The sequence below is a fragment of the Misgurnus anguillicaudatus genome, chromosome 16 (assembly GCF_027580225.2).
Source record: "Misgurnus anguillicaudatus chromosome 16, ASM2758022v2, whole genome shotgun sequence".
Lineage (NCBI taxonomy): Eukaryota > Metazoa > Chordata > Actinopteri > Cypriniformes > Cobitidae > Misgurnus > Misgurnus anguillicaudatus.
Window position 1 is genome coordinate 19,500,841 of NC_073352.2, and position 24,988 is coordinate 19,525,828.

General features: G+C 38.3%; 1 protein-coding gene across 4 annotated transcripts in view; it reads left to right on the plus strand.

Moving 5' to 3' along the window:
* Positions 1-2,569: 2,569 nt before the first annotated feature.
* Positions 2,570-24,988, plus strand: part of ebf1a (EBF transcription factor 1a) — a 134,996-nt gene continuing 112,577 nt past the window's right edge. For 2 of the 4 annotated variants that reach the window (XM_073854307.1, XM_073854308.1), the window contains exons 1-6: positions 2,574-3,577; positions 4,234-4,390; positions 5,256-5,319; positions 6,146-6,201; positions 12,410-12,483; positions 19,117-19,185. In XM_073854307.1, the coding sequence (XP_073710408.1) occupies positions 3,444-3,577; positions 4,234-4,390; positions 5,256-5,319; positions 6,146-6,201; positions 12,410-12,483; positions 19,117-19,185 (554 nt within the window). In that variant the 5' untranslated portion in view covers positions 2,574-3,443. Of the gene's footprint in view, positions 3,578-4,233; positions 4,391-5,255; positions 5,320-6,145; positions 6,202-12,409; positions 12,484-19,116; positions 19,186-24,988 lie in introns of all 4 variants that reach the window. The other 2 variants (XM_073854310.1, XM_073854309.1) reach the window with 2 other exon arrangements.

The window sequence follows — 24,988 nt, forward strand, 5'->3', positions numbered from 1 at the left end:
TTTTTCATTTATGGCCTAAATTTAAGCTGTCATTATTTAACAGTTATGTAAAGCAGATGAGAGCATTTAGCTGCTTTTCCTGTGTGACTCTCTTTAGCGTGCGGCGCTGGAAGGAAGAATGGAGGAAACATTAGTGAATCAAAGACTGCTGCCCTCTAACCCTTCTCCATCCTTCTGATCAAAGTTAGCCTTGAACTCTGACCTCTCTGTAAGAAGAGAGGAAAAAGTACATGTGAAAGGGAGCAACAAAGCATTCTGTCTTTTTTTGGGAAGGACAGATACAGTATTCCCTAGATATCTTTCTCTCACGGAACCAGAATATAAATTATCTTGTCTTCGTGGGTTTTGGTCCTCTCCTGTGTGTGCTTTTCTGCCATTTATTTGAGTTTTTGAAGGCCTTTAGCATAATGGCATGGTTAAGGTCAGGTGTGACAACAGAGTTTTGTCCTTGACTGTCCTAAAGCTTGGTGTAATATAATGGAGTGGTATTGTGATATATAGATTGCTTGACTGTAATGGTGATCTGATCAGATTCTTTAAGCGTTGTGTATTTTCACTTGTGGCCACAAGATGGTAATGTTGGACTGTCAACACTTGATCATGAGCTTTGCCCAATTCTCAGACGAGTCCGAAACACTTCATGAGATTTCTTAGTATTTAAATAGCTGTTTTGTCATTCTAATACATTAGCACTCCTTTCTCCAAGCGAAACATCACCTAATAAAACACTTAGTTTTTTTAAAATTCAAATTAAATGTTTTTCCACAAAAGGTAAAGTAATCCTGATTTTATATAAATAGTGAATTATTGAACAATATTAGTTATTTTTTTGCATTCTCGCCTATACGTTTCATGCTGTGCTGATTTACCAAAGTCTTACTGTACTTCTATCTAAATTGATTCAGTTTTGTTTAGCAACTTTTTTAAACAACTGGTTGACATGGCCCAATCGTTTTAACTGAAAAAAAGTGCTGATAGATTAAATTATCACGTGACAAGTACTTTTGGATATTATGATTTATTTAATGGTTATTCAATTCAATTATATGGTTATTACTCGCCAACGACATCGTGATTTATGTGGACATCTGTTTAATTTTAAATCAAATCAGATTTGTCGGTGTCAGCAATAAAATTATAAGCCTAATATTATTTAAAGTTCCATTTAGGAATTTTAAATTTGGGAATTTCTGAGTATTGTTAACATTTCATGTATGGTTATATATAGCATAATGCACAAAAAATATAAACTAAACCAGCGCACATAGATTTGATTTAAATTTTGCCACCTGAAAAATACACTTTTCACTGAGACTTGTGTAGTTTTTGCCACTTTAAACAGCTTTGTGGGAATATAAATACAAAGACCCATGGGGGCCAGCATGGACGCGCTCTCTTCCTTCTTCTGCCTTCTTTGGGAAATTAGATTTAGTGAAATACACAATTGCAGTCCATGCACATGGTCGTTATGAAGCTTATTAGTCGCTTATTACATTGATATTTTGAATAATTTCTATATGGTATTGCTTTACTACGTGTTTCTGTTGAACTATTTGTGTTTTATAGCATGCCTGAACGATATTGGTTATTTACTGCGTTTACTCTTGTCCGTGGTGTAGGCTATTTATAAATTTTTGCGCCTCCAACCTTTTGAAAACATTTAAATAAATGTGTAACATTATTAATAATTGCATTATTTATTTTTATTTACAAATGATCAGAATTAACCTTAACATACATTTCAAAAATTCAACATACAAATTTAACATTAAGATGAACGCAAAAAACAAAGGTTTTTAAAATTGTTCCACCAAAAGACACGTTATTGCTAATAAATCATTGCCTCTTATTAAATGTCAAACATGGGTGCTTCATGTAATGTGCTACCAACCTGACTGCATCTTCGTTTCTAAAACAACTCTTTCATTTGGTCCTATTTAATTTAATTTTACAATTAGTATTTTAAATACAAGTACTAACTCTCTGTATAGCCAGCTAGTTATACAACATGCTTGTTTTATCTCTCATTTCTTAAATTACAAATGTTAGGCTAACACTTCTGCAATTACCACACTGTATGCCCAGAAAAGTTGATTTAACTAAAAAAAAACATAGGGTAACACGCTGCCCTAAAAATGTCAATTTTGTCTTTTTAATCAAACAAGGATCATTAAGTTAAATCTACTTAAGGTTGCTGAACAGGCAATTTCAGGAATTTTTCGTTCATATGTAAAATGTCTTTCTTTAGCAATATATTCTTGTTAATAATCTTTATAATCAATAAAGAGGCCACCTTGCAAAGCAAAGGTAACATCAAATAAAGCAAAGATTTCAACTTCACACAGAGACCTCAACACTCAACACACAAGGCTCAATAATAGTGACCATAATCAAATATCATGAAGTGAAAAGATTAGCTTAACTTAACCACAAAATAATAAGCAACAACGATAAAAAAACAACTGCAGTAGCCTAGTATAAATAAAAACAACACTCAAGTAACAGTTGCAGTTAATTTATGCATGCGGCAATGCATGATGGGTAAAATGTTCAAATCCAGAGATTTAAATAAGCTAAAATAAAATGATTCAAGTCAAAATGTCTTGTTAAATAAGAGAAATCGTGCAATTTGTGCATTTAACTAAAACATAAACATTTAAAAGAACCCATCAGTATGGCATCACTCGCGTGACATTTAACGCGCGCGCAAAACTTCTTGTCGGTTGTTCTCTGTAACGCGCGGCGTGCTAAGTGGGCAGGGCGGGCTGTGATATCTAATTAGGCGACGGGCTTCGTGGTTGGGTGGACAGCTAATGGTAGTTCGCCTTTACTTACGTTTGGGGGGCGGCCCTGCGCACGCAGTCACTCCCTCCTCCTCCTCCCTTTGGGGTTAGTTTGCTTGTGTTTAGTTCCCAGAGACAGTCAAATCGGATTCCTTTGGGAAAGGACACAAATCACTCCCGTTTGAACAAGGGGAGCAGCGAGGGAGCTGTCTCCACACGGGTCCACCTCTCTGCTTGATTTCATATTGCTCATTCATGTGATTTGATCAGAGAACAGTCTTTGTGGAGAAAAGAGAGAAAGAAAGGAGGAGAAAATAAAAAAAATTGTCTGTGGATGATGACATTTGATCTAACACTCGTTCTTGTTCCTATTGTTTCTTAAAGTGACATATAGACTCTTTCTGCCAAGGTAGACCAAAGGGACCTCCAGTCTGATCTTACGCGCCCCTTACAGTTTTTTGTTTGTTTGTTCTTGTACCTGGATGTTGACAGCTCGCGTTTCTTTTGGCGCGTCGCTCCGTTTTCTTTTTCACAGAGGAAGCGCTAATAGAGACAAACACGGTGACACCTGCTCACCCGTATACTCCCGGTTATCTTTTATACGGAGCGATCAAAACAAGCGAGCACCGACCGAGGCGGTGACAGGAAAAGTCTGTTTTCATGTTCGGGATTCAAGACAGCATTCAAAGGAGCGGGAGTAGTATGAAAGAGGAGCCCATCGGTGCCGGGATGAACGCTGTCCGGACATGGATGCAGGGTGCCGGAGTGTTGGATGCGAACACAGCCGCTCAGAGGTAAGCCGGCGGCGGTATCCAAGCGCTCTCGACACGCGCTATATTTTTCCTTTTCATCCTGGGACGAAACAATATGTAGCTAGGCTACATCATCTTAATGAGTACGCTATATCTTAGTAATAATAGGATGACAAAGAGATTGATTTAATGCGGCGATAAGTTATTGCTTGTAGCATCTTATTTGGCTTGTTCTATGAACCATCCAGCAGAAACAGTGCTTGAGTCACATAAAAACAGTGTCGTTAGCATTGCAAATACGTTTAGATATGCAACAACTTGATATGAATAGATTGTGTAGTTTAAAAATAAGTTGAAAGATAGTTGCATCGTTGCCGTTTTATGTAGGCTAGTTTGCCATAAGCAGGTCTTAGGTGCAATTTATATTAATACGTTTTGATTTACTAGCTTCTTAACACTTAATTATACATACAATGTAAGTGCTGCATTTGTTGGTTGTAAATATTGTTTAACTTATGGGGTCTAATTAAAGGCCCTTTTGATCAAACTCTTAAATTTACAGAAGTGTTTTGTGTTAAATTCGTGAAAATCTGACTGTTCATCAAAATTTTCCCTCAAGTTATTATAATTAATTAACCACAAAACTTTTGCTTTTTAATAAAAAATAATTGTCTGTTTGTCTTGCATTTTATTTGTAGTGGAGTGGGTCTTGCTCGAGCACACTTTGAGAAACAGCCTCCTTCAAATCTTCGCAAATCCAACTTCTTCCACTTCGTTTTAGCTCTCTACGACAGACAAGGACAACCCGTGGAAATTGAAAGAACTACTTTTGTTGGATTTGTTGAAAAAGAAAAGGCAAGTGAAAATGTTGGAGTATGTCCTCGATTACACTAAATATATCATATAGGAAATTAGTCAAAAGTGGATTGTTAAAGACAACACTTTCACACAATTTTTACAATTATTGTAATAGCGGAAATGCGATTAGCCTAATGCATAAATTGTTAGTTTTGTCCATATATCCAATAGGTTATGAAGTTAAATGACTGTTTTACAATGAACATCTGCTCCTTTAAACTTTTTGATTATTTATATATAGGCATATATATTAACATATTAAACATCTCTCACTTTAGAGAAAATCTTATTTTGTATATTTTTATTTTTATCCTTGCGTGTACCTTTGAATCTAATATATTTTATTTTAATCCTGCAAAAAAGATACAGTGAGGAAGTTGTCGAGAGTCACAGGTCACAGGATAAAATATATCCGTAAAAATCAAATTTTAAAATAAGTATTTTCTTTAAATACTTAATTGTATTTTTGTAATATTGTGATGAGCTTAACGTATATTTTAAATACGCGAATACAATTGTTGGAAGCCTTTTGAAAATTAATCTTTGCTCATTTTAATATTTGCTTATTTGTTTGATACTTTTAAAGAGCTTAGTACATGTTAATTTTATATATACCTTTTTTGTACACTTGCACATTGTTATTAAATTGTGCAATTACAAAATGTAATTTACACTAAACTTTTTTTTAGACAATTTGTTTGTTTACTCATTCCAAAATGACCGTATTTTCTTTCGTTAATATTTGGTTTCGGATTGCTGACTTCTGCCTGCAGGGAAATAGCCTTTCTGACTCACATGACCACGCAGGATCAGAAATAGTCAAATGGGTATTTCTTGCTAACGTTAACAATTATTTTTGCAGGAATCTACCGGGGAAAAGACAAACAATGGGATCCATTACAGATTGCAGCTTCTTTACAGCAACGGTAAGACAGAATGCATTCGTATAAGATTGGACTTTGCAAAAAGGCACTGGTGATTTACAAAAATGTTAATAAAAAATATATAGCCAGAAACACAAGAAGTAGGAACAAATAAGTAATTAACAAAGTACAATCATTTAAAAAACCAAGAATGTGATCAAGACACATTTGAAAATTAGTTATTGTTATTATTATTATTATTATTGGTTATAATATGACATTTTAAATACGTAAATCATACTGTTTTATGTATGTAATTGTTGAAGCGGATGAGATCAAATCAATTTGCAGCAGTCGTACCGTTTTAACTATAAACATAAATGAAACACCAAAACGATCTCCATTAGTGCACTTTTCCGGTTACGCGTTTTACAGAAATGTGCACTTCACTTCTGATGGCAGCTAATGGCCTGGCCATAATGCATGTACACTCTTTTCTGTCTCCTAATGTGGGAATATGACAACCAGGCATTTGAAATTGTGTTGCGCCTGTTCCTTATGTTCCTAAACATTTTGCGAATATTGCTAGCTTTATGTGTATAGCATGTTGATTTTTGACGAATTACTTTATAAGTTTTTATATGCATTTTCTTTATGAAAGCTGCTTTTTTAGTTTGCATATGTGTGTCTTTGTGTGTCTGTCATTTAAAAAGTAAATTTATCCTTAAATATTGTCTGTACCCAAAGTTGGTTTGGATGTTGTCATTTGCATGTTTGCTGTATTGTACCCTTGCATTGTACATTGTAAATACATACCAGTCAAATAAATCCAGAAATCTGTGCGTGACCTGCATTTTATCAGAAATTAAGTTTTTCTTCTTATCTACAGGCATCAGAACAGAACAGGACTTTTATGTACGCCTGATTGACTCCATGACTAAGCAGGTAGGATTTCATTTTGAAAATCCCTATGGTGTGCTGATAGCACTGGTAAATATGGTGAGATGATCTGTGTGTGATTTTCACTAAGCGAGAGTGAATGCGTGCATGTGCGACGTGCACCCTGGTGAGTTTGGGGTTACACTACGGTATGCCTCAGGGGCACGGATCGGTTGGTGTCTAAATATGACATCCTCTCTCTGGGACCTCATTTAAGATGACTGGATGCTTGCATGTATTTATGAGCATATGTGTGACAGTGTGATTGAGAGAGAAAGCAAGAATTGAAACACTTTATTTAACATTTGGTTAATTGTCTGTCACAGGGGATTACATAGTTCTTCATTTCAGTATCTAAAACAGTGTTCTTTCTCAGTCAAGCTAGACTATTATTGACTGAATAACAACATACGTATTCTAATGCATTGTGGGAACAGATGTTTGTTATGAAGAGTTTAGCACAGGAACCGTCATAGCCTGTGTTGAATGTGCAGGTTATGAGCTTTAACCTTGAAAGGAAACTCATGTGGAAAGTCGAATGTGCCTTATATGTTTTGCCTCTTCCTTTTTACCAGACAACAGAAACAAAAAGTTTTTTCCCCTCTCTCCTTCCTTTATTTTCTTGTTCCCACTCTTCCCCTGCATTCTCTCTCTCTCTCTTTCTCTCTCTCTCTCTCTCTCCTCTCTCAATGTTATGTTTCAAAGATAAGCAGAGAAGTTTTTTTCCGAAAACAGCCGAAAGTAGAGAAGCTCTTGACTATAGATGTGAAAATAAGTTTATTTATAAGAAAGTAATTATTGTAAATAAATGATTACATATTAAATAAACAGATTAAATATTAATAAGAAAAATATTAATAAAAGTGAATAAAAGCAGTTATTAGAATGCATAAGCAATTACTGCAAGTAAATATAAGTCAGAAAAGCCAAATAATCTAATTTGATAAATAACAAAAATAACATCTCATAAGTTTTTATAATAGTTGTATTGTATCACAATGTGTGTGCACAAGTGTGTCCACAAGTGTGTGTGTGTGGGTATCCCTGCGGCTGTGATAGTAGGGTGAAGTGTTTATAGATATCAGGTAATTATCAGACACTGTGCAGTGTCATGAGCTCACTAACACACAAAACATATCATGTGATTGAAAAAGGCGAGCATGCTTAGCCTATTGTTCTTGTTGCTACTATTCTGCTTCATTGCGCGTGTGTGTATGGGTGGAGAAAAATATTTAATTTTTTTGTCTGACAAAGACTTTTATCAGTTTAATGAGTAATTTGTTTGCTTTAGTATATTTGCTTTAATTGCTTAAAGACTTAACGCTTTGCATCATGTACAAAAAGTGTTCTTAATTCTTGAAGTTTATATTGTGATAAAAACCCAGACAATTTAAAAGTAAATTTTTCATTACATTTTTTTTATTAAACAAGGTATATAAATTTTCCTACTACAAATCCCTGAACATTATATTTGGCACAAATCATCCTGCATCAGGTCTTTGCTCTATCAACCTCTTTCTCTACCGGGTGATTTGTTTGCGGCAAAGATTTTAATAATTTGTGCATGGATGTTTATGTGTGAAAATCAAGGCTCTGTTACTGGTGCTTAGCTCGGCGGTTTGGCCCGCGTGTAGCGGGACAGATTTATGTGCATGGGTGAAAGGCAGGAACGTTGTGCTAAGGGAGAAAGACTGTTCCCTGACACCCCTGAGGTAAATACAGTGGCCGGGGGGACTGGCCCTGGCTCAGCCTTTCACTGAGTGTCTCAATAAAAAGCCGTTTATCTCCCCAGGGTTGTCTAGCACGCGCACATATATTACTGACTGATTTACAGGTTATTTCTGTGGCAAACAGCCTTGCCATACCTGTTAATGATGTGGTGGAAGTGATCGAGAGAGACACAGTGTACTGTATATGTGTGTGTGCAGAGACTATACAGTGCACTTTTAAAAAATATATATATCTTTGAAAGTTGAAATTTGCATACAATAGAAGTTAAATAGTACTTCATGCTGTTTAAAAACCATGGTAGGCGTGTATACCAGATAAACTCCAGTCTATAAAGAGCAACAACATTCTTTCACTACATTTCCCAAAATCATTCTTTTCAATTTTCCATTTACCAAATTTACATACAATGGCTCTTCTATTCATGTCATAAAGACAAACTGGCGCTGGGGCCTTTTGTCTGGCACCGGCCCCTGCTCATGCTCTTTGCTCTTGTTGTCATTTCGACTGCAGCGTTTCTTCTCTTCAATGTCAGTGTGAAACATGGCTTGGGTTATGAGAGAGCGTTAGCTTGTCTTTAAAAGCCTTTCAGAAAACCCGGTCCAAAACCACTCTGCGGTGAGCAGTCGTCCTACATATGCTAAGGAGCGCTCGCAATGTGTTTAAGATTTCCCATTAAAGCCCCATAACTCTGTACAGAGAGGCTACAGAGCGCCTCTCCTCTCAGCATGTGCTGGCTTTGGCAGCGTCGGGCGGGAGAGCTGATGAGCAGGTTTATAGAGCTGTTCAACACACACTTCTCTTTAACACTTAGCACAGCGGTGAAGTCCAGTCGCCTGACCACACAGTCAGCTACCGAGAGCAGCTGTGTACATGCATAAGAGATAAAGACCAAAATAAATATTAAACATAAACATATGTATATATAAAAACCTTTATATGAAAGAAAAATTACAAATGAAAAAGATTTAGATTTAGATAAGAGAGCAAACGCCAATCCCACAGGTGTCCAATGATGCTCACATTCGCCAACATACCAAAGACTACATTCAAAAGTAAGAGATTTCAATATGAACTCAACTCTGTCTGTACTCTTGCCATATGTCAATTTTTATTACCTGAAGGACATGTTACTTAAAACATTACATTAAGAACTTTCATTAAGTGAGCTCCGAGAGCAACATATGAGCAATAACATTTTTCCTTTGGGATGCTCTCTGCGCAAACGTTCAGAGCTTATACTTGCAGTATATCCACATATGCTCTCTAAGGTTACGGTTGGAGCGTGTGTAGAGACGTGAGCAAAGATGTCAGGCCGTTACTTTGATCAACTTGTGACAGATCCAATGAAGAGGCATTCAGAGAGTGTAGTAAAGCTCTCTCTCCGTCTCTTTATCCTCCTATCCAACTGTTTTCCTCAACAGCTGAAGCAGAGAACAAAAGCAAATCACACGCACAGGCTTAATGCACACACACACATACGGCGCTGACACGCTAGCATGATGGTAACAAAGAGGGAAATGTGTTTTCATGTATTTACAGTGCATTGTTTACATGTCTCAGATGCGGCTGTCAGTTTACGGCGGCACAAGCTGCTCTCAAACGAGATTTGAGGAGCAGTTTGTGCAATATAAAATATGCATTAAAAGCAGCATCGGGGCCTAATGAATGCATCGCACACACCTCTGCGCACCGTGCCATGCATGTTTCATGGGCTCTGTGGCACTCCTTAAGGAGCGCTTTGTTCAGAAAGTGCCGGGCTGGAGCTGGCAGGTAACCTGCCTGTTGCTCTGCGTGTGTTTTCAAAGCTTCGGGCAGATTCCTAAATAAATTTGTGCGGGAAAGAGGGAGGTCTCGACTGTTCGCTTCAGGTCTTTGCTTCAGTCCAGCACTCTCTAGATTGGCTGCTTGCGTCCGTATTTTTCCCATTAATTACGGAATAGGGTGTATTTGTGTTGCCGTGCCAAAAACACTTCCCTTAAGTATACAACATGCAACAAAGTGACACAAATCTCCTATATTAGATATTTCCTGTAATCAGTAGCTGTTTGCTGACTCTGATGATGTCAGATATAATATGAATGGTCGCTCTGTGCCAGGCCACGTAAAGGCTTAATGCTACACATTTACAAGCTTGGAGGCTTTAAAGATCACAATCTCCAGTGAAAATGCATGTATGTGTGTGTATAATGGTGGCAAAGATAAATCATTCAGTGCCACTGTAGATTTTTATCATAATGCAAAGACATCACTGTCAATGAACACATGGGGGCTACCGAAAAGGCCACCAATGATGCGTTCCAAGCTAGCTTAAATCCAGAGGATGATACACAACCATTGCTTTGTTTGTCTCTAAGGAGAAGTTGACAAACTGTTTCCAAGTTTTCCAGGCGCTTGTGTTGTTCTCCGCATAGAGATATTCCGAGTCTGTGGAGTTCTTTGTGATAAATAGCCGGTCTTATACAGTATATGAAATGAATGTGCAGTGGTGTAGAGGACGTTTTTGTGTGGCCTGGACTGCCTCTCTCGTCCTCTCAGAAGCCTGCAGGTCGAGGATCTAGGCTCAGACAGTGATGCATGCTAGCGCGCTTTTAGAGGACCTTGACCCTCATTTTCGCAATGTGAAACCAAACAAACAAATGTCCCGATCACTAAAGTCCTCTGTCCAAAGCAATGACAGGAAGTAGAAAATGTCACATACAAAACAAACTTTTTGTCATTTTTGGGCTTGTGATGAGGTGGAGGTGTTACATAAAACTTTTTACTGTAACTGAACAAAGATGCACTTTGTAAGAAAACATTGTAAATGTGTGTGATCAGAGAGAAAACGAGAGTGATCTATAGCAAACATGTTTCTGTGTTTATGTGTGTGTGTGTGTGTGACAGAGAGCAGCCTGTTAATTGGTTGTGGTGTGTTAATGTTTTGAGTAGAGTCACTGATTCACGGCTGTGGGGGACATCTTGTGTGGAATTGGAGGATGGAAACAAAGCTGAGGTTTTTGGATGAAGTGTTAGCTAGGCCAGATGGCTCACTATACCCCAGTCTGGCAGCCCAACTGCTTGCTGCACACATAAACGCACACATGCTAATGCACAAATACATGCGTGAATGCATACGCATGCATGGAGTCAGGAGCTCGCAGACACGGGCTTACTGCACAGGTGTGCACACATATCTCTAGTACATTTTCTAACCCTAATTTCAGCCATTGCCATTAAAATATTGAGGAGCACGTCATCCACCCGAGTCAGATTTTGACATCCCGCTATATTTGTGAGGACATTTTTTTTTAAATGGGTCTTTGGAAATGTAGCCCCACCTACTCACACACACACACACACAGCTTTCATGAAAACATTTATGCATTTGGCAGTCGAGTGCATTTTATCAATGCATTTTTTGAGGAAAAAACCTGTGGTATGACCCTGGTGTGTTTTTCTTCATTTTTTGTATAAATGCTTTGTCATAAGAGGCATAAATTCAGCTGAACAGTAAAGCTTTGTGTCAGTGTTTTATTAGTCAATATGTGAGCCCCAGATGCCTGTGAAGGGTGGGCACTGTGGCAAGGGTGCATGGCTTTGACATAAGGAGACAATACAATCTGCACAGTTTAATACATGCAACACACACACACGCACGCATGCACGCACGCATGCGCGCACACACACATTTCTATTGAGGCACTATGTCTGCTTTTAATTAAACCAAAGAGCAACAAATGATGCCGCTGCATGCTGCCAAAACAATACAATGCACATACAGTTAAGTTAACTGGTGACAAATCTGAAACAGGATTACAAATAGGGATGAAATGAGTTGCCAGTTAGAGGCTGGTGTGTTACACAGTGATCTGTAAAGTAAGATCCTTGTAGGCTTTAAAAGAAATTTGCTTTAATGCATACAGACATTTGTTTGATTTTCCGTCACTTCCAGTCTTTTTGGCTGGGATCATTTTTTTCAATTGCTGCAGGTAAGTGGGCATTAAATGACCTACTTCAAACCTGGCACTTTAAACCAGCCCACCTCTCATACGGAAGGTCAGTACTGGGCATTCATGATTGACTGATTGGCTCAAAAAAGCACTTCTATGAAATTCAAGAGTGTGTACGGTGAGAAAGTGAACAGTGTGTGTTTTAAGACAAAAAATAACAAAAAGGCTGAAATTGACCTTTTCTCACCAGCTATCTGCCAGAATGAAGAAGGTTCACGTTTAGCCGTCCATGAGTGCTGGAGTTGTGTGAGTTTGTGAGAATGAGCTTGCATACATGATTTGTGTTTGGCACAAAGTTTCGTGGGATTTTTTGGTTTTTGTTTCAGTGAATTGATGTAGCCAGACATTTAATTGTTTTCATTGTCAAAAACAAACACCATGAGAGTTAGTCATGGAAAGCTCTGCATGCTTTCAATACAGCTCAAGCACTTACACCGCAAAGAGAAAATGACATTTATCAATTTTCCCTAACAAAGTTTACTCTCTTTTATCAGGCAATCATCTACGAAGGTCAAGACAAAAACCCAGAGATGTGCCGGGTGTTGCTGACGCACGAGATCATGTGCAGGTGAGACAAACACGAACACCAATGCAGCCAAAATGCACGCCTCCCTCGCTATTACACAATCAAGCTGTTGAACCCGAGTGCCTCCTCACGTTTCTCAGCTCTCCCGGCTGACTGTGAGGGCTTTACTTTGGCTTCGCTCTGGTCTTGGCAAGAGTTTGGGCCTCTGGATCCAGCATTAGTTTGACAGGGCTGAGCTTTCTGCTAAGCCGCTCATGGCTTCCCTTACAAACACACAGCTGTGGTGCTCTAAGTGAAAGCGCCGTTGTAAAGTCATACCTAAAGGCGATGGATAGATTAGCATTATTAAAAAATTGCTGAAAGGTTGTGTCATTATTCTTCAATTCATCATAGATGTCAGTCTGAAGTGGTATAAACAGTTTACTTCAATTTAAGAGATGCAGTACGTTTATATCAGGCCGGCTTGGAGCTCCAGATTAGACTTATGATGCACTATTACACGAGACACTCCCGGATCGTTTTTCACCAGCGCAAATGGGATCCTGATAAAGTTACGCCAGGCTGTTTCCTATCAGAGTCAACCGTTGTGTTTTTCCCAGACTGTGGCGTGTCCTTAGAAATCAAAGCTTGGTTTCCCAGAGGACATTTTTTTTGCTCTGTCATAGAAACTATATTGGGTTCTTGGTTTCATTTTAGCATCAACTTTGAGGTGTTTATTTTAAATCTTTTAGATTAAATAAATCTTTAACGCTCACATAACACAAGCTGTTTCTGCACTTCTTATGTTAATCTGGAGTACCTATAGTGTAGTATTACATCCTTTATATCTCCGAAGAGTCTTTAGTTTAATGAGATTTATAAAAGAAAGATTAGCTTTACCGATTCTTTCCGATAACGTACGAAAAAAACGAAGGAGGAGGAGTTACTACCGCGGGAGGAGCGAGTACGAGTCATGCAACACTTTATACAACACTTTTTAACTTATGATTTAATACATGTTCGTGTCATTTATATAATATGCATGCGCCTATTTCCAACAGACAGAAGTCTTACCGCATGCAACTCATGACCCGGTTGCGACTTTTCAATGAAATCCAGCACATCAAACACACGCAAAACTCTGCTGCTACCCCAGATAAACAAAATACATCAATTATTTCCATAAGGCTGGCTTTCTTTTCCTTACATCCAAAAACACACTTCTTCTTTCGTGCCATTGTTGAGTTTTGAAATAAAACAAAGCTGTCACGTGATGGGAATGTTTGTAAGTTCTAGCGTCTCCCGCTGATTGACGAGTGGGCGGGGTTTTCCGGGGGAAGTGCCCATATAAAGAAGTGATACGTATAGAAACCCCTGAAACATCAGCTGGACCCGTAATCGAAAAAAAACTTTTCCGAAACTTGTACAAACCCTGGCAAAGTGCATTCGGCACGGAAATACTCTGTAACACGCCCAACTGCTTTTTTGACACTTTGCCTACGTTTAGCACGAGGAAACAACTCTCTAACTGTGTTAATAAGTCAGAATGCATGAAATACCATTGAACCACCCCTTTAAGATGTGCATAGATTAGTCCAGTTAATTTATTTTCCATTACTAACAGCTTACAGTAACAAACACAGATATACACAAACAAGCATACTGAGAAGCCACTGAGAAAATAAACATTTCTATGTCACCCTTGAGCAAAAACAAGAAAGCGACTTTCAAGAGATGAGAAATGGTGGAGGACGCACCTTAATGCAGGCGACTGTAAGTTCAGAGCAACCCTCATCTCTATTTCCCTCTGAATCTCTATCCAGGTCATCCACTCCCTGCTCCTTGAGAGGAGAGAGAGAGAGCTGTGCACCTTTAATTAAAATCAAAAGATAAATTCCTTGCACTTAAAACTGGGTTGTGGAGATGGGCCCTCATCTATTTTTGGTCGAAGTGGAGAGCATTTGAACAGTTTTCTACTAAAAATATACCACTCATGCTTGGTTAATTAGGACAAGGAAAAACTCATTACTCAATAAGAATCCTCTTGTTTTTCCACAGCTAATGAATGCAGCTTGCTTTGAGTTTTGACAATGAAATATGTGCAGGCGAGCCAGGGCTCTCCGCTTTCTCTTTCAATCTCCCCCTCGCTACCTTTTTTACACATGCACAGCCTTCTGGTATCTCTCTCTTTAAAAATAGACTCGCTGATTTAAAGATCGCTATTGACACAAACACTTAGTAGCATACGTGTCTACAAAGGCCCATGCCGTCAGCTTTGATTTGCCACTTCAGGATTAAACAGATCCTATCTGGAGTACATCTCTCTATTAGAACAGGATAGGTGCCCATCCCCAGTGGAAAATGGTTGCTCTTTCATAGCTTGCATATTTGCTTCATTTAAAGGGATAGTTCACCCAAAAATTAAAATAATGTTATTAATGACTCAATGACCCTCATGTCGTTCCAAACTCGTAAGACCGCCGTTCATTTTCGAAACACAGTTTAAGATGTTTTAGATTTAGTCCGAGAGCTTTCTGACCCTTCATTGAAAATCTATGTAGTGTATACTGTCCATGTCCAGAAAGGCAACAAAAACATCATCAAAGCAGTCCATGTGACATCAGTGGGCCAGCCAGAATGTGTTGAAGCATCGAAAACACACCCTGGTCCAAAAACAACAAAAATGACGACTTTACTCAGCACTGCCTTCTCCTCCGTGTCTGTTGTGAAGTGCATGCGAATGACTAAAGTCACGTGACTGGAGTGACGCGGATGACGTGTTATCCTCCGACTTACAGCGTGCATCTCCCTCAGACTGTAAATGAAGCCTGGGCGCACAAAAAATAAAAAAAAAACAGCTGGGGCGCACCAGATAACACGTCATCTGTGTCACTGCAGTCATGAGAGTTTAGTCTCTCGCGCATGCGCTTCACAACAGACGTGGAAGAGTAGACAATGCTGAATAAATTCGGAATTTGTGTTATTTTTGGACCAAAATGTATTTTCGATGCTTCAACACATTCTTACTGAACCACTGATGTCACATGGACTACTTTGATGATGTTTTTATTACCTTTCTGGACATGAACAGTATACCGTTACTAGATTTTCAATGGAGGGTCAGAAAGCTCTCAGACTAAATCTAAAACATTTTAAACTGTGTTCCGAAGATGAACAGAGATCTTACGAGTTTAGAACGACATGAGGGTGATTTGGCTCCCCTTGTGATGTCTGAAGGGGGAAATCTACACTATCCAACCATGGCACTGCCATTTAGTGCATACATCAGCTCATTTGCATTTAAAAGGACACACCCCAAAACGGCACATTTTTGCTCACACCTACAAAGTGGCAATTTTAACATGCTATAATAAATTATCTATAGTATTTTAAGCTAATCTTCACATATGTACTCTGGGGACGCCTAAGATTTATTTGACATCTTAAAAAAAGTCTTTATTGCTGCCTATTGTGTCAGATCAAATCTGAGCACATATTTTGAGACAGATAAGAAATAATTATAGCCTCACTTACTTGTGATTTTTCTTTTCAGTGGGTACGGTCCCTCAAATATTTTTACTCGGATGAGCTTCCCGAAAGCAGCCAAATTTCAAATGAGTAAACAACCTATTCTCATCTTTCTCATCGTCTTCATCCTTTCTATGTTTCGACGCTGAGCTTGTGCTGAGAGAGAGGCACAATTACCAGTCTGCAATTAGACAGTTCTCCATTAATCAGGGCTGTTAATTGCTGTACGCCTTGCCATTAGCCATATGGTACCGCATGGGCCCGCGAGCACAAGACAGAGACGCATTTTCCCAAACAACTCGCCTCACAAGCAAGGCCAGAAACAATCGCTCAAAAGCAACTCTCTGGGCTCTTTGGGATGAAATGCCACATCCTCATACACACAGATTGATGGGGTTTTGTTTGCGTTGTGCAGTGCAGATGAAACATCACAAGCTTGGCCAGATTATTAAAAGTTGGATTGGTACAGTGGGTGGTCACAGTTAGAGAAATGGACCTTTGTTTGGTTAAGGGGGCTATTTTAGTGCAAGCCGAGGGCAGTGCCTGTAAAGAAGCTGAGTAAGGGCACTGGAGCTTTAATGGCATCAGTGAGGGCCACATCCTGGTAATTACGTACAGCAATTTGGATTTAATTTCTTCAAATGCTGCGGCAGGAGGAAACGCTTGAGATTAAAGATTACGGTTTCCCTGCAGGTCCGCTGGGACGGTGCAGAACGAGCAGGAAGAGGGAAAAAATCCCCAAAACAAAGCCGGAGCGTTCACGTAGTAATTAGCATATTGTTGATGGGGGCGGGAGTGGGTTGTGGGTGGTTGTGTTGGGGGGTTGTGTTGTAGTTTCCCATGGGTGCTGGCTGATGATTGGGTTATTGGAGTGTCACATCCATCTGTGCCCACCCCTCGCATCCCAGAATGCTTTGCTTCGGTGATCCATTGGGGCTCCTGTGTGACCCAGTTCTGAGAGAACATTGCTAAAGACTTGACTGCTCTCAGAGGAGAGAGAGAGATAGAGAGAGAGAATTTAAAGAGAAAGAGACATTAAAGGTAAATATCGTGCCCAAATAATTTTGATCTGGAAAGAGGATGCTTAGACAGGCAGTGTGTGTGAACAAAGGGGGGCAGACTGGGTCAAGTCCAATCTTATCAAACTCATCAGGAGGACCAAAGAAGCTCACTCGCACAGATCTATACTGCACCTATCAGATGATACCTCAAGCCGTACTCCCTCTCGCTCTCATTCAAGCCCCTCTGCCATCTGTGCAGGGAAACCTGAACCCCCCGTCCCCCTGCTGTTTACCGCCAGACTCTATCCACCAAAGACTGTGTATAACTCCTTATTTGCTTTCTTCCTTCTCTCAATCTTGATCTCTGTTCAGCTTTCTTCTCTTCTTCCCCAAGTTTAAGCCCTTCAGAAAGATATCCGAACAGAAAGCTTTCTTTTGATGCTCTACCTGAAAGCAACAGAATCAATATTTTTTGTTTCCAATCGATTCTAAAACCAGAAAGTCTCCTTGACACCAATGAGATCACAAAAAGAGAGTAAAAAATCTAATAATAATAATAAACTTCTCATGCATGCAAAGATAACAAAATATACAGTCAAAGATTTCATTATAAACTCATTTCTTATCAAATTCTTTCAAGACTAAACTATCTAAGCTATGCTATTCATACTAATTCAACTAACTCAACAACTATCTCATTTGTATTTCAAGATAGATCCAGCTTAAAGGATTAGTCCATTTTCCCAAAAAAATCCAGATAATCTACTCACCAACATGTCATCCAAAATGTTGATGTCTTTTTTTGTTCAGTTGAGAAGAAATTATTTTTTTTGAGGAAAACATTCCAGGATTTTTTTGGACTTTAATGGACCCCAACACTTAACAGCCCCAATGCAGTTCCAAATTGCAGCTTCAAAGGACTCCAAACGATCCCAAACGAGGCACAAGGGTCTTATCTAGTGAACCGATTATTATTTTTGGCATAAAAAAATCAGCTCTTTTAAACCACAACTTCTCGTCTTCCTCCGGTCCTGTGACCCGCCAGCGCGACCTCACGTAATACGTCATCACGGATGGTCACGGATGATGTATCGAAACTACGCCCCAATGTTTACAAGTGTGGAGAAACCGTTCCGACGTTGTTGTATGTGGAATGATACTAATTCATGTCTTTGTGTCAATTTATTGTTTAAAATGGTTCGCAAATGTGCGCTTCATATATGTAACACGTGACCTTTCCACAGCATTATGCAATTACGTGAGGTCGCGCTGACGCGTCACAGGACCGGAGGAAGACGAGAAGTTGTGGTTTAAAAGTGCATATTTTTATTTTATTTTTCTTGCCAAAAATGACAATCGTTTCACTAGATAAGACCCTTATGCCTTGTTTGGGATCATTTAGAGTCCTTTGAAACTTGAATTTTTTTTAAACTGCATTAAAACTGTTAAGTGTTGGGGTCCATTAAAGTCCATTAAAATGAGAAAAATATTGGAATGTTTTCCTCAAAAAACATAATTTCTTCTCGACTGAACAAAAGAAAGACATCAACATTTTGGATGACATGGTGGTGAGTAAATTACATGGATTTTTTTAAAGAAAATAGACTAATCCTTTAAAGGAAAACCATCATTTGCAACAACGACATTAATACTTCAATGAAACATAACCGTGACCTGTGTTGATTTCTGCTGAGCTATGAAAAAACAACACTAACATTTTCTTTAGGAACACATTTGAAACACCCAGATCTTTTCCCTTTAATCTGAGTTCAGATGTTTCCAGGATGTGTGTTAAAACCGCTTGTCTTTAATGTGCCCTCTTAACTTCTCCTGTATCTTTTCCTCTCCACTCTTCATCACCTGATAAGCGCTCTGTTATCAGCGGTACCTCTAATCCTTCAGTAACCATCCCTGAGCCAGGCAGTCTGTTAGCAGTAATTACTAATACACGGTCTTATAGGCAGCATATTGTTCGCCATGTGTACAGCAGGAGTGAATGTCTGCCTCGGAGGAGTGAAAGAAAGATTGTTTTATAATTGCTACCTCTCTCCTCTCCACTGTGTTTAAGGTCTGTGCTGACATATGTGCAGTAACGCACATGTTAACCACTCTCTTTTCTTTTTTCTCTTCCTCCTCACCAACTTTCCCGGCTCTTCCGCCCTATCAGCCGCTGCTGTGACAAGAAGAGTTGTGGCAACCGTAATGAGACGCCCTCTGACCCGGTCATCATTGACAGGTAAGAGCTGGATATTGAATGTTTGCATGCGTGTGTTTGGACATATGATCAACAGGTCATCACATGGATGATGGATGACCACATAAATTGTCCATATGGACCGTCCATACTGAAAATGAAGCTGATGTGTGCTATTGGTACAGTACTGGTGGACCACCATTAAAAATATAAAAATGAATAAAAACTGAATTCCTAGCTTTGGATGACTAAGATTCATAAAATCTGAGTTGTTACTGTATAAAGTAATTATATTTTAAATCTGAGCATCACTGAGTGAGGTAATAATGCATTTAAACTATCATCACATTTAAATAAAGTGTTTCTTTAGAGGAGCTGCTCTATGAACACTGTATATCAGACCACACGCTCTATATTCATTATAAAATATTGCAAATCAAAGGCAGTAGTTCAAAGAAATGGCACAAGCAACACGACAATGAGAATAAAAAAGCCAGAAACCTCGAAGAGTAATTGTTTGGTTGTAGAGCTTGGCTGTTAGTGGTTGAGTATGTAGTGCGGTCTAAAGTGTGTACCAGTATGTATAAATAATAAGCAGTGAAGAAGGGTTAAACTACTGGAGACAGCAGCATGTGCAGTGATGCACATCTCCTTCCCTCTCTGTTTAGGAGATCATACAACCATGTCACACTATTACTGCAGATGAGACAATTTTATTTCGGAGTTCCTGTCAGTTTATCCTTCAAAAGTTGTAATGTGAGCAATGTTCAGGATATCATGGATTATCGCATTATTAAGTGCTCTGTCGTCTGAGTGTTTGTGTTAATAAGTCAGTGACCTGTACTGATGAACACAGCTGTAGGTTTGCCACAGCTTTGTGGGCAATATTGTTGTGTGTGTGTTTAAGAGGGAGAGCGAGAGACTTCTACCTGGCTGCTGTGTCTGTGTGGCTCGCCCATTTCTGCTCCACTGGGCTAGAACGCTTCACAGCTTTCAAAGACAGCTGCAGCCACACTATGCCACGTGGCCTCACCTCCACCCAACACACAAAAACATACACACACTCACATACATACCGACTGTCCATCTCTGGCATCTTTTTTGATTGTTTTCACCCATGAAGTTTTCTGCAAAATTCTTGAAATCCTCCTGTCGCAGCACTGTTGTTGCTGTTTGTGGTTGTCAGTCTGGGCAGAAACTTGAGTTCTTTAGTGAACATTGTGTTTTGGGTTTTACATTTTTTTTTGATGTTAAGTACCTCATTAGTATATAAAATATACAAAGGAAGCTATGTTTGAATGTGATTTTTTTAATTTACAAAACTGAACTGTAAAAAGTTATTAGCAACCTTAAATTATGTAAGTACAGTCAAATGTTAACTTAATGTTTTATTTCTGTATGGATGAGTTGCTGAAAATTATGAGAAAAGTTGAAATTGCTTAACTTGTTTTCTTGACCTATTGATTACATTAGTTTTTTTACATTGTACAGTAGCAACCAAAAGTCATCGGGCATCAACGCTTTTTATTCAAATATTTTATTAAAGATGCAGAAACATTTTGTATGCATAATGCATTGGTGTGTTTGAAAAAAAAACTGAATCTCAGTTTTGAGACAAATTTAAGAAGAGCAAAACAATCACAACACGTGCAAAATGTATAAAAGACATAGCACAGGGTAATGACTATAAAATTATACCACAAATAAGGATCAACAAATAATAATAATAATAATAATAATAATTAACAATAATAATAATAATAATAATAATAATAATAATAATAATAATAATAATAATAATAATAATAATAAAAAATAATAATAATAATAACAATAATTAATAACAGTAATAATAATAATAGTTATTATTATTATTATTATTAATAATAATAATAATAATAATAATAATAATAATAATAATACAAATAAATACAATTGAAGTCACTGTATGCTTTATTACCCGTGAGCTTGTTTTTCTCTGCTTCTTCGTATATTTAAATATAACCCAGATTCTCTTAAAGGTGCAGTGTGTACATTTTAGCGGCATCTAGTGGTGAGGTTGTTAATTGCAACCAACGGCTCAGTCCACTGCTCACCCCTCGCTTTTGAAACACATAGAGAAGCTACTGTAGCCACCACCGGACAAACATGTCATTGTCAGAGAAAAGTTTGTCCGTTAAGAGCGTCTGTAGAAACATGGCGGCACAAAATGGCGACTTCCATGTAAGGGGACCCTCGGTGTATGTAGATAAAAATGTCTTATTCTAAGGTAATTAACACATAACGGTTCATTATGAAAGGTCTTTATACAACCCTAAAAATTTAGTTTTGTAAATTATTTTGCATGTCTGTCAAAAGATCCTTCTAAAAATTACACACTGCACCTTTAAACTCTGTGGTTTGCCTTTTGCCAAATCATTTTGTTCAATAAATAAATACCTTACGGGTTTAGTCTTTCGCCCATTTCGTACCATACACCTCACATTTTAATGGTTTAATCTAAAATTAAATATTGTACAAATTCTCCACCTCTGACATCACTTTTGGCCCCTACTGGATGTTGATTTGTTTTTTGTTGCGGTTTAAAATATAATCAAATAGTTGTGCTCAGTAAAATGTTTTTTTTTGTTCATTAACTATTTAATATGTACCCTCCGCCTCTCCCTTGCAGCCCCCGAGGGTCTATGGACCCCAGTTTGAAAACCCCAGCACTAGGTCACAGCAAACCCCTTCAGGCTCAGGTGTGCGGGCATCAGTAATTGACAACAAATAAAAGCGGATTAGTAACAGTTCAGTTCTCTTTGTCACATGTCTCTCTCCGAAACATGAAAAATAGGCCAATTTCAAAAGAGAATTGGAAAACGTGGAGGAGCTCTCTCATTTTGGGCAAACATTTTCATGGCCGCATTGATATTCTGAAGTTCCCAACAAACAAGGCGCAGGATGGAACAGAATCAATTACGGCAACCGCAGACGCGCGCGCTCCCAAATTCATCAGAAATATGATTTGGAGCGTCTTGCTTTCCTTGAAGTTATTTAGCTGAATAAATAAGAGCTCATTAGTGTGGTCTTGTTTCATAGAGCTGATTAGGTTTTACAGCAGTAATTAGCAAGGCTAGCGCTAATTCCTCTGGAAGAATAATGAAAGTGATTTCCTAATTAGCTTCCTCTCATAAGACGGCACAACAGGCCACTTCAGCCAAACCAGAGGAATGCCTTATTAGATTGTTAAAAACAACAAATCTTACTTGCTGCATTGCGATCTACGAGGTGGATGAACGCTTACGTTTTTGAGTTCGGGGAACGATTCAGAGTCGGATAACTTTTGTGATGGGTGAATTGAATTACCCACATGAAATTAAAACTGCTGTCTTTCTACATACAGTAGGCTAGTTTTTTTTTATAAAGGGTGGGTAGCTGTACTGTATCTAATCTCATTACTTGTGTATAGATGTGTGTGCGTGTCATGATTGACCGCTCATCTTCTCCTTTTTCTTCTTTTCCCTTCAGAGCTCTGTTTAAGCCGCAGTAAGATTATTTCGAATGCTTTAATCTGCTCTTATTGACACAGACACAAAAGGCCACTGACATCTAATAGCAGTCCTTCAGCTCTCCTTTTTACTGCCGTCTGTTTCATCTTATTCAGTTCCCTTAGAAGCGCTCTCTCGGCCTTATTCTTCTTCTTTATTTCTTTCTATTATCATTGTGTGTGTTAGGAGTAATTGAAGCTTAATAAGCCGTACAGTAATGGGAAAAGGTGTCGTTCTATCTCCCTGGGAACATTACAGTTCATGCCTTCATCAGCATGGATACTCCGAAACACTCGTAGTGATTTGGGAGTGCAGAGAGTTCGGAGTTCCCCTGGTAACCGTGGGAGTTTTGCGGCTTTGAGCCTCGACCCCGCTGGAAGGCTTTATTTGTGATGTAATCTTCAACATCTGGATATCCACTTCATGAAGAAATAACACTGTGAAGGACGGAAAACGCCACAGAAACTGGGTTGACGTGCCCTTTCTCTGAATGTTTAATGGAGGTCTTTGGCTCCACACCATACTTCTGGCCAGATATGACCTTCTGCGCTGATAAAAGTGGAACAGGAAGTAATGTGTTTCACATAAATATTTCTGCCTTACTGAAGTGGCACAATTATTATTTCACATTTGCAGTTTTATCTGTAGGCTACAATTTTCCCATATATATCGATCTCGTATTAAGGAGAGTCACAAGATATTTTATATCAGATTTTGCTATTATCATGTCGTATCTACAGTATCAAAAGTGATCTCAACAGTGTCACAAAATACCAAATTCTTCTTCCATATTATAATGCATATTTTTGCATTCTTATAGTATATCAATATTTATCTATTTTTTCAGTTATATTTCTTCAGATTCATTTGCAAAGAGAGAAAGTTGATCCTTAAAATATAACAGAGATCACCATTAAGTCTCCTGAGTCATGAAAGAGCTACATTTGAGCAATTAAATGTTGCTGAGAGTTGTGAGAAAATGAGAAACAGAGCTGTATTCCCGCAGTATGTTTGTATTAGTGGATTAGAGGGCTCTATTTCACAGAGCTGTGCCCTGAATCGGTGGTCGGAGAATGATCCTAACAGGCTGGGGTTCCCATTGTTAACATAATCCTGTCCAGTCTGTAGCCCTATTGTGTGTCAATTAAAGACCGAGAGACTGTGGAGAGCTAAGTGTGTGTCTGAAAAACACAATAATATAGTGAACAAAATTTGAATATAGTGAACAAAATTTGTAAATGTTTAAATATATTTTTTGTTCAAATGTTTTGCTTGTACGCACTTCGACTCTCAGGGTGCAAGGAAAGTGCAAAATACTCTCAGGGCTGGGCTGTCACAGCTGCTGAAAGGTGATGCGCTTCTGTGCAGTGAAAATGTTTTCTGGAGTGTGTTTGTGTGTGCGTATGAGTGTTTGTGAGTCAGGGTGTGTAGAGGTGTATATGTGTGGCCTACTTAAGCCCAAACGGTGCAGGAATAATAAAAGGCCAAGATCTGCTGTTCCGAGTTAATACAGGGTTAAAGATATGCAGCTCACTGTCAACAATCCCATCATCCGCCTGGGTGACTCCCAAAGAAGAGCATGCACTCCTCTCCACTCGCCCGTGCCTGTGTGTGTCTGTGTGGCCCTGTGTGTGTTCTTTCCCATCCATTCCATATTTTTTATTATTGTTCATTCTATATATACACTTTTTATTTCTTACACACACTCAACCTATACACACTAATATGCAATTACATTTAAGATAGCTTCTGTTCATGATAATACATTTTAAACCAACCACCTTATCTATATAGTAAGTTGATCTTACCTTTAAGAAAGAAAATCAGAAATTAGATCTCTTTAATATCTGAAATGATTTCTCCCATACATCAGTGAGATTAAAAAGGACAACAAATGGAAACTTTTGTTTAGGTCTCTTATGTCTCATATATTTCTCACATAAAGACCCAGAAATCATACAAATATCTCTAAGTGTTTAAGATCTTTTCATTAATATTTATCTTCATATAAGCTTTTTAAAAATCAGTTTTAATGTGGGCATATGGGTGATTCTCATGAAAACTTGGTTTTAAAAATGTCAAACATGAAAATGTAAAAATTGCTTAAATTTACTTAAAGTCTGGAGTAAATGGGAACATTAATTTAAAAATTTTACTTATCATTTAACACTTTTTGTAACATAATTTAAAAAATTAGTCCTAAAAAATCTCATTACCGCAACAGTCAGAAAACATCAACACTGACATATTTTCAAAATGACATGACAAACCTGAAAGAACATAATTTGGAGATTCTGCACATGCATTTAAAATCA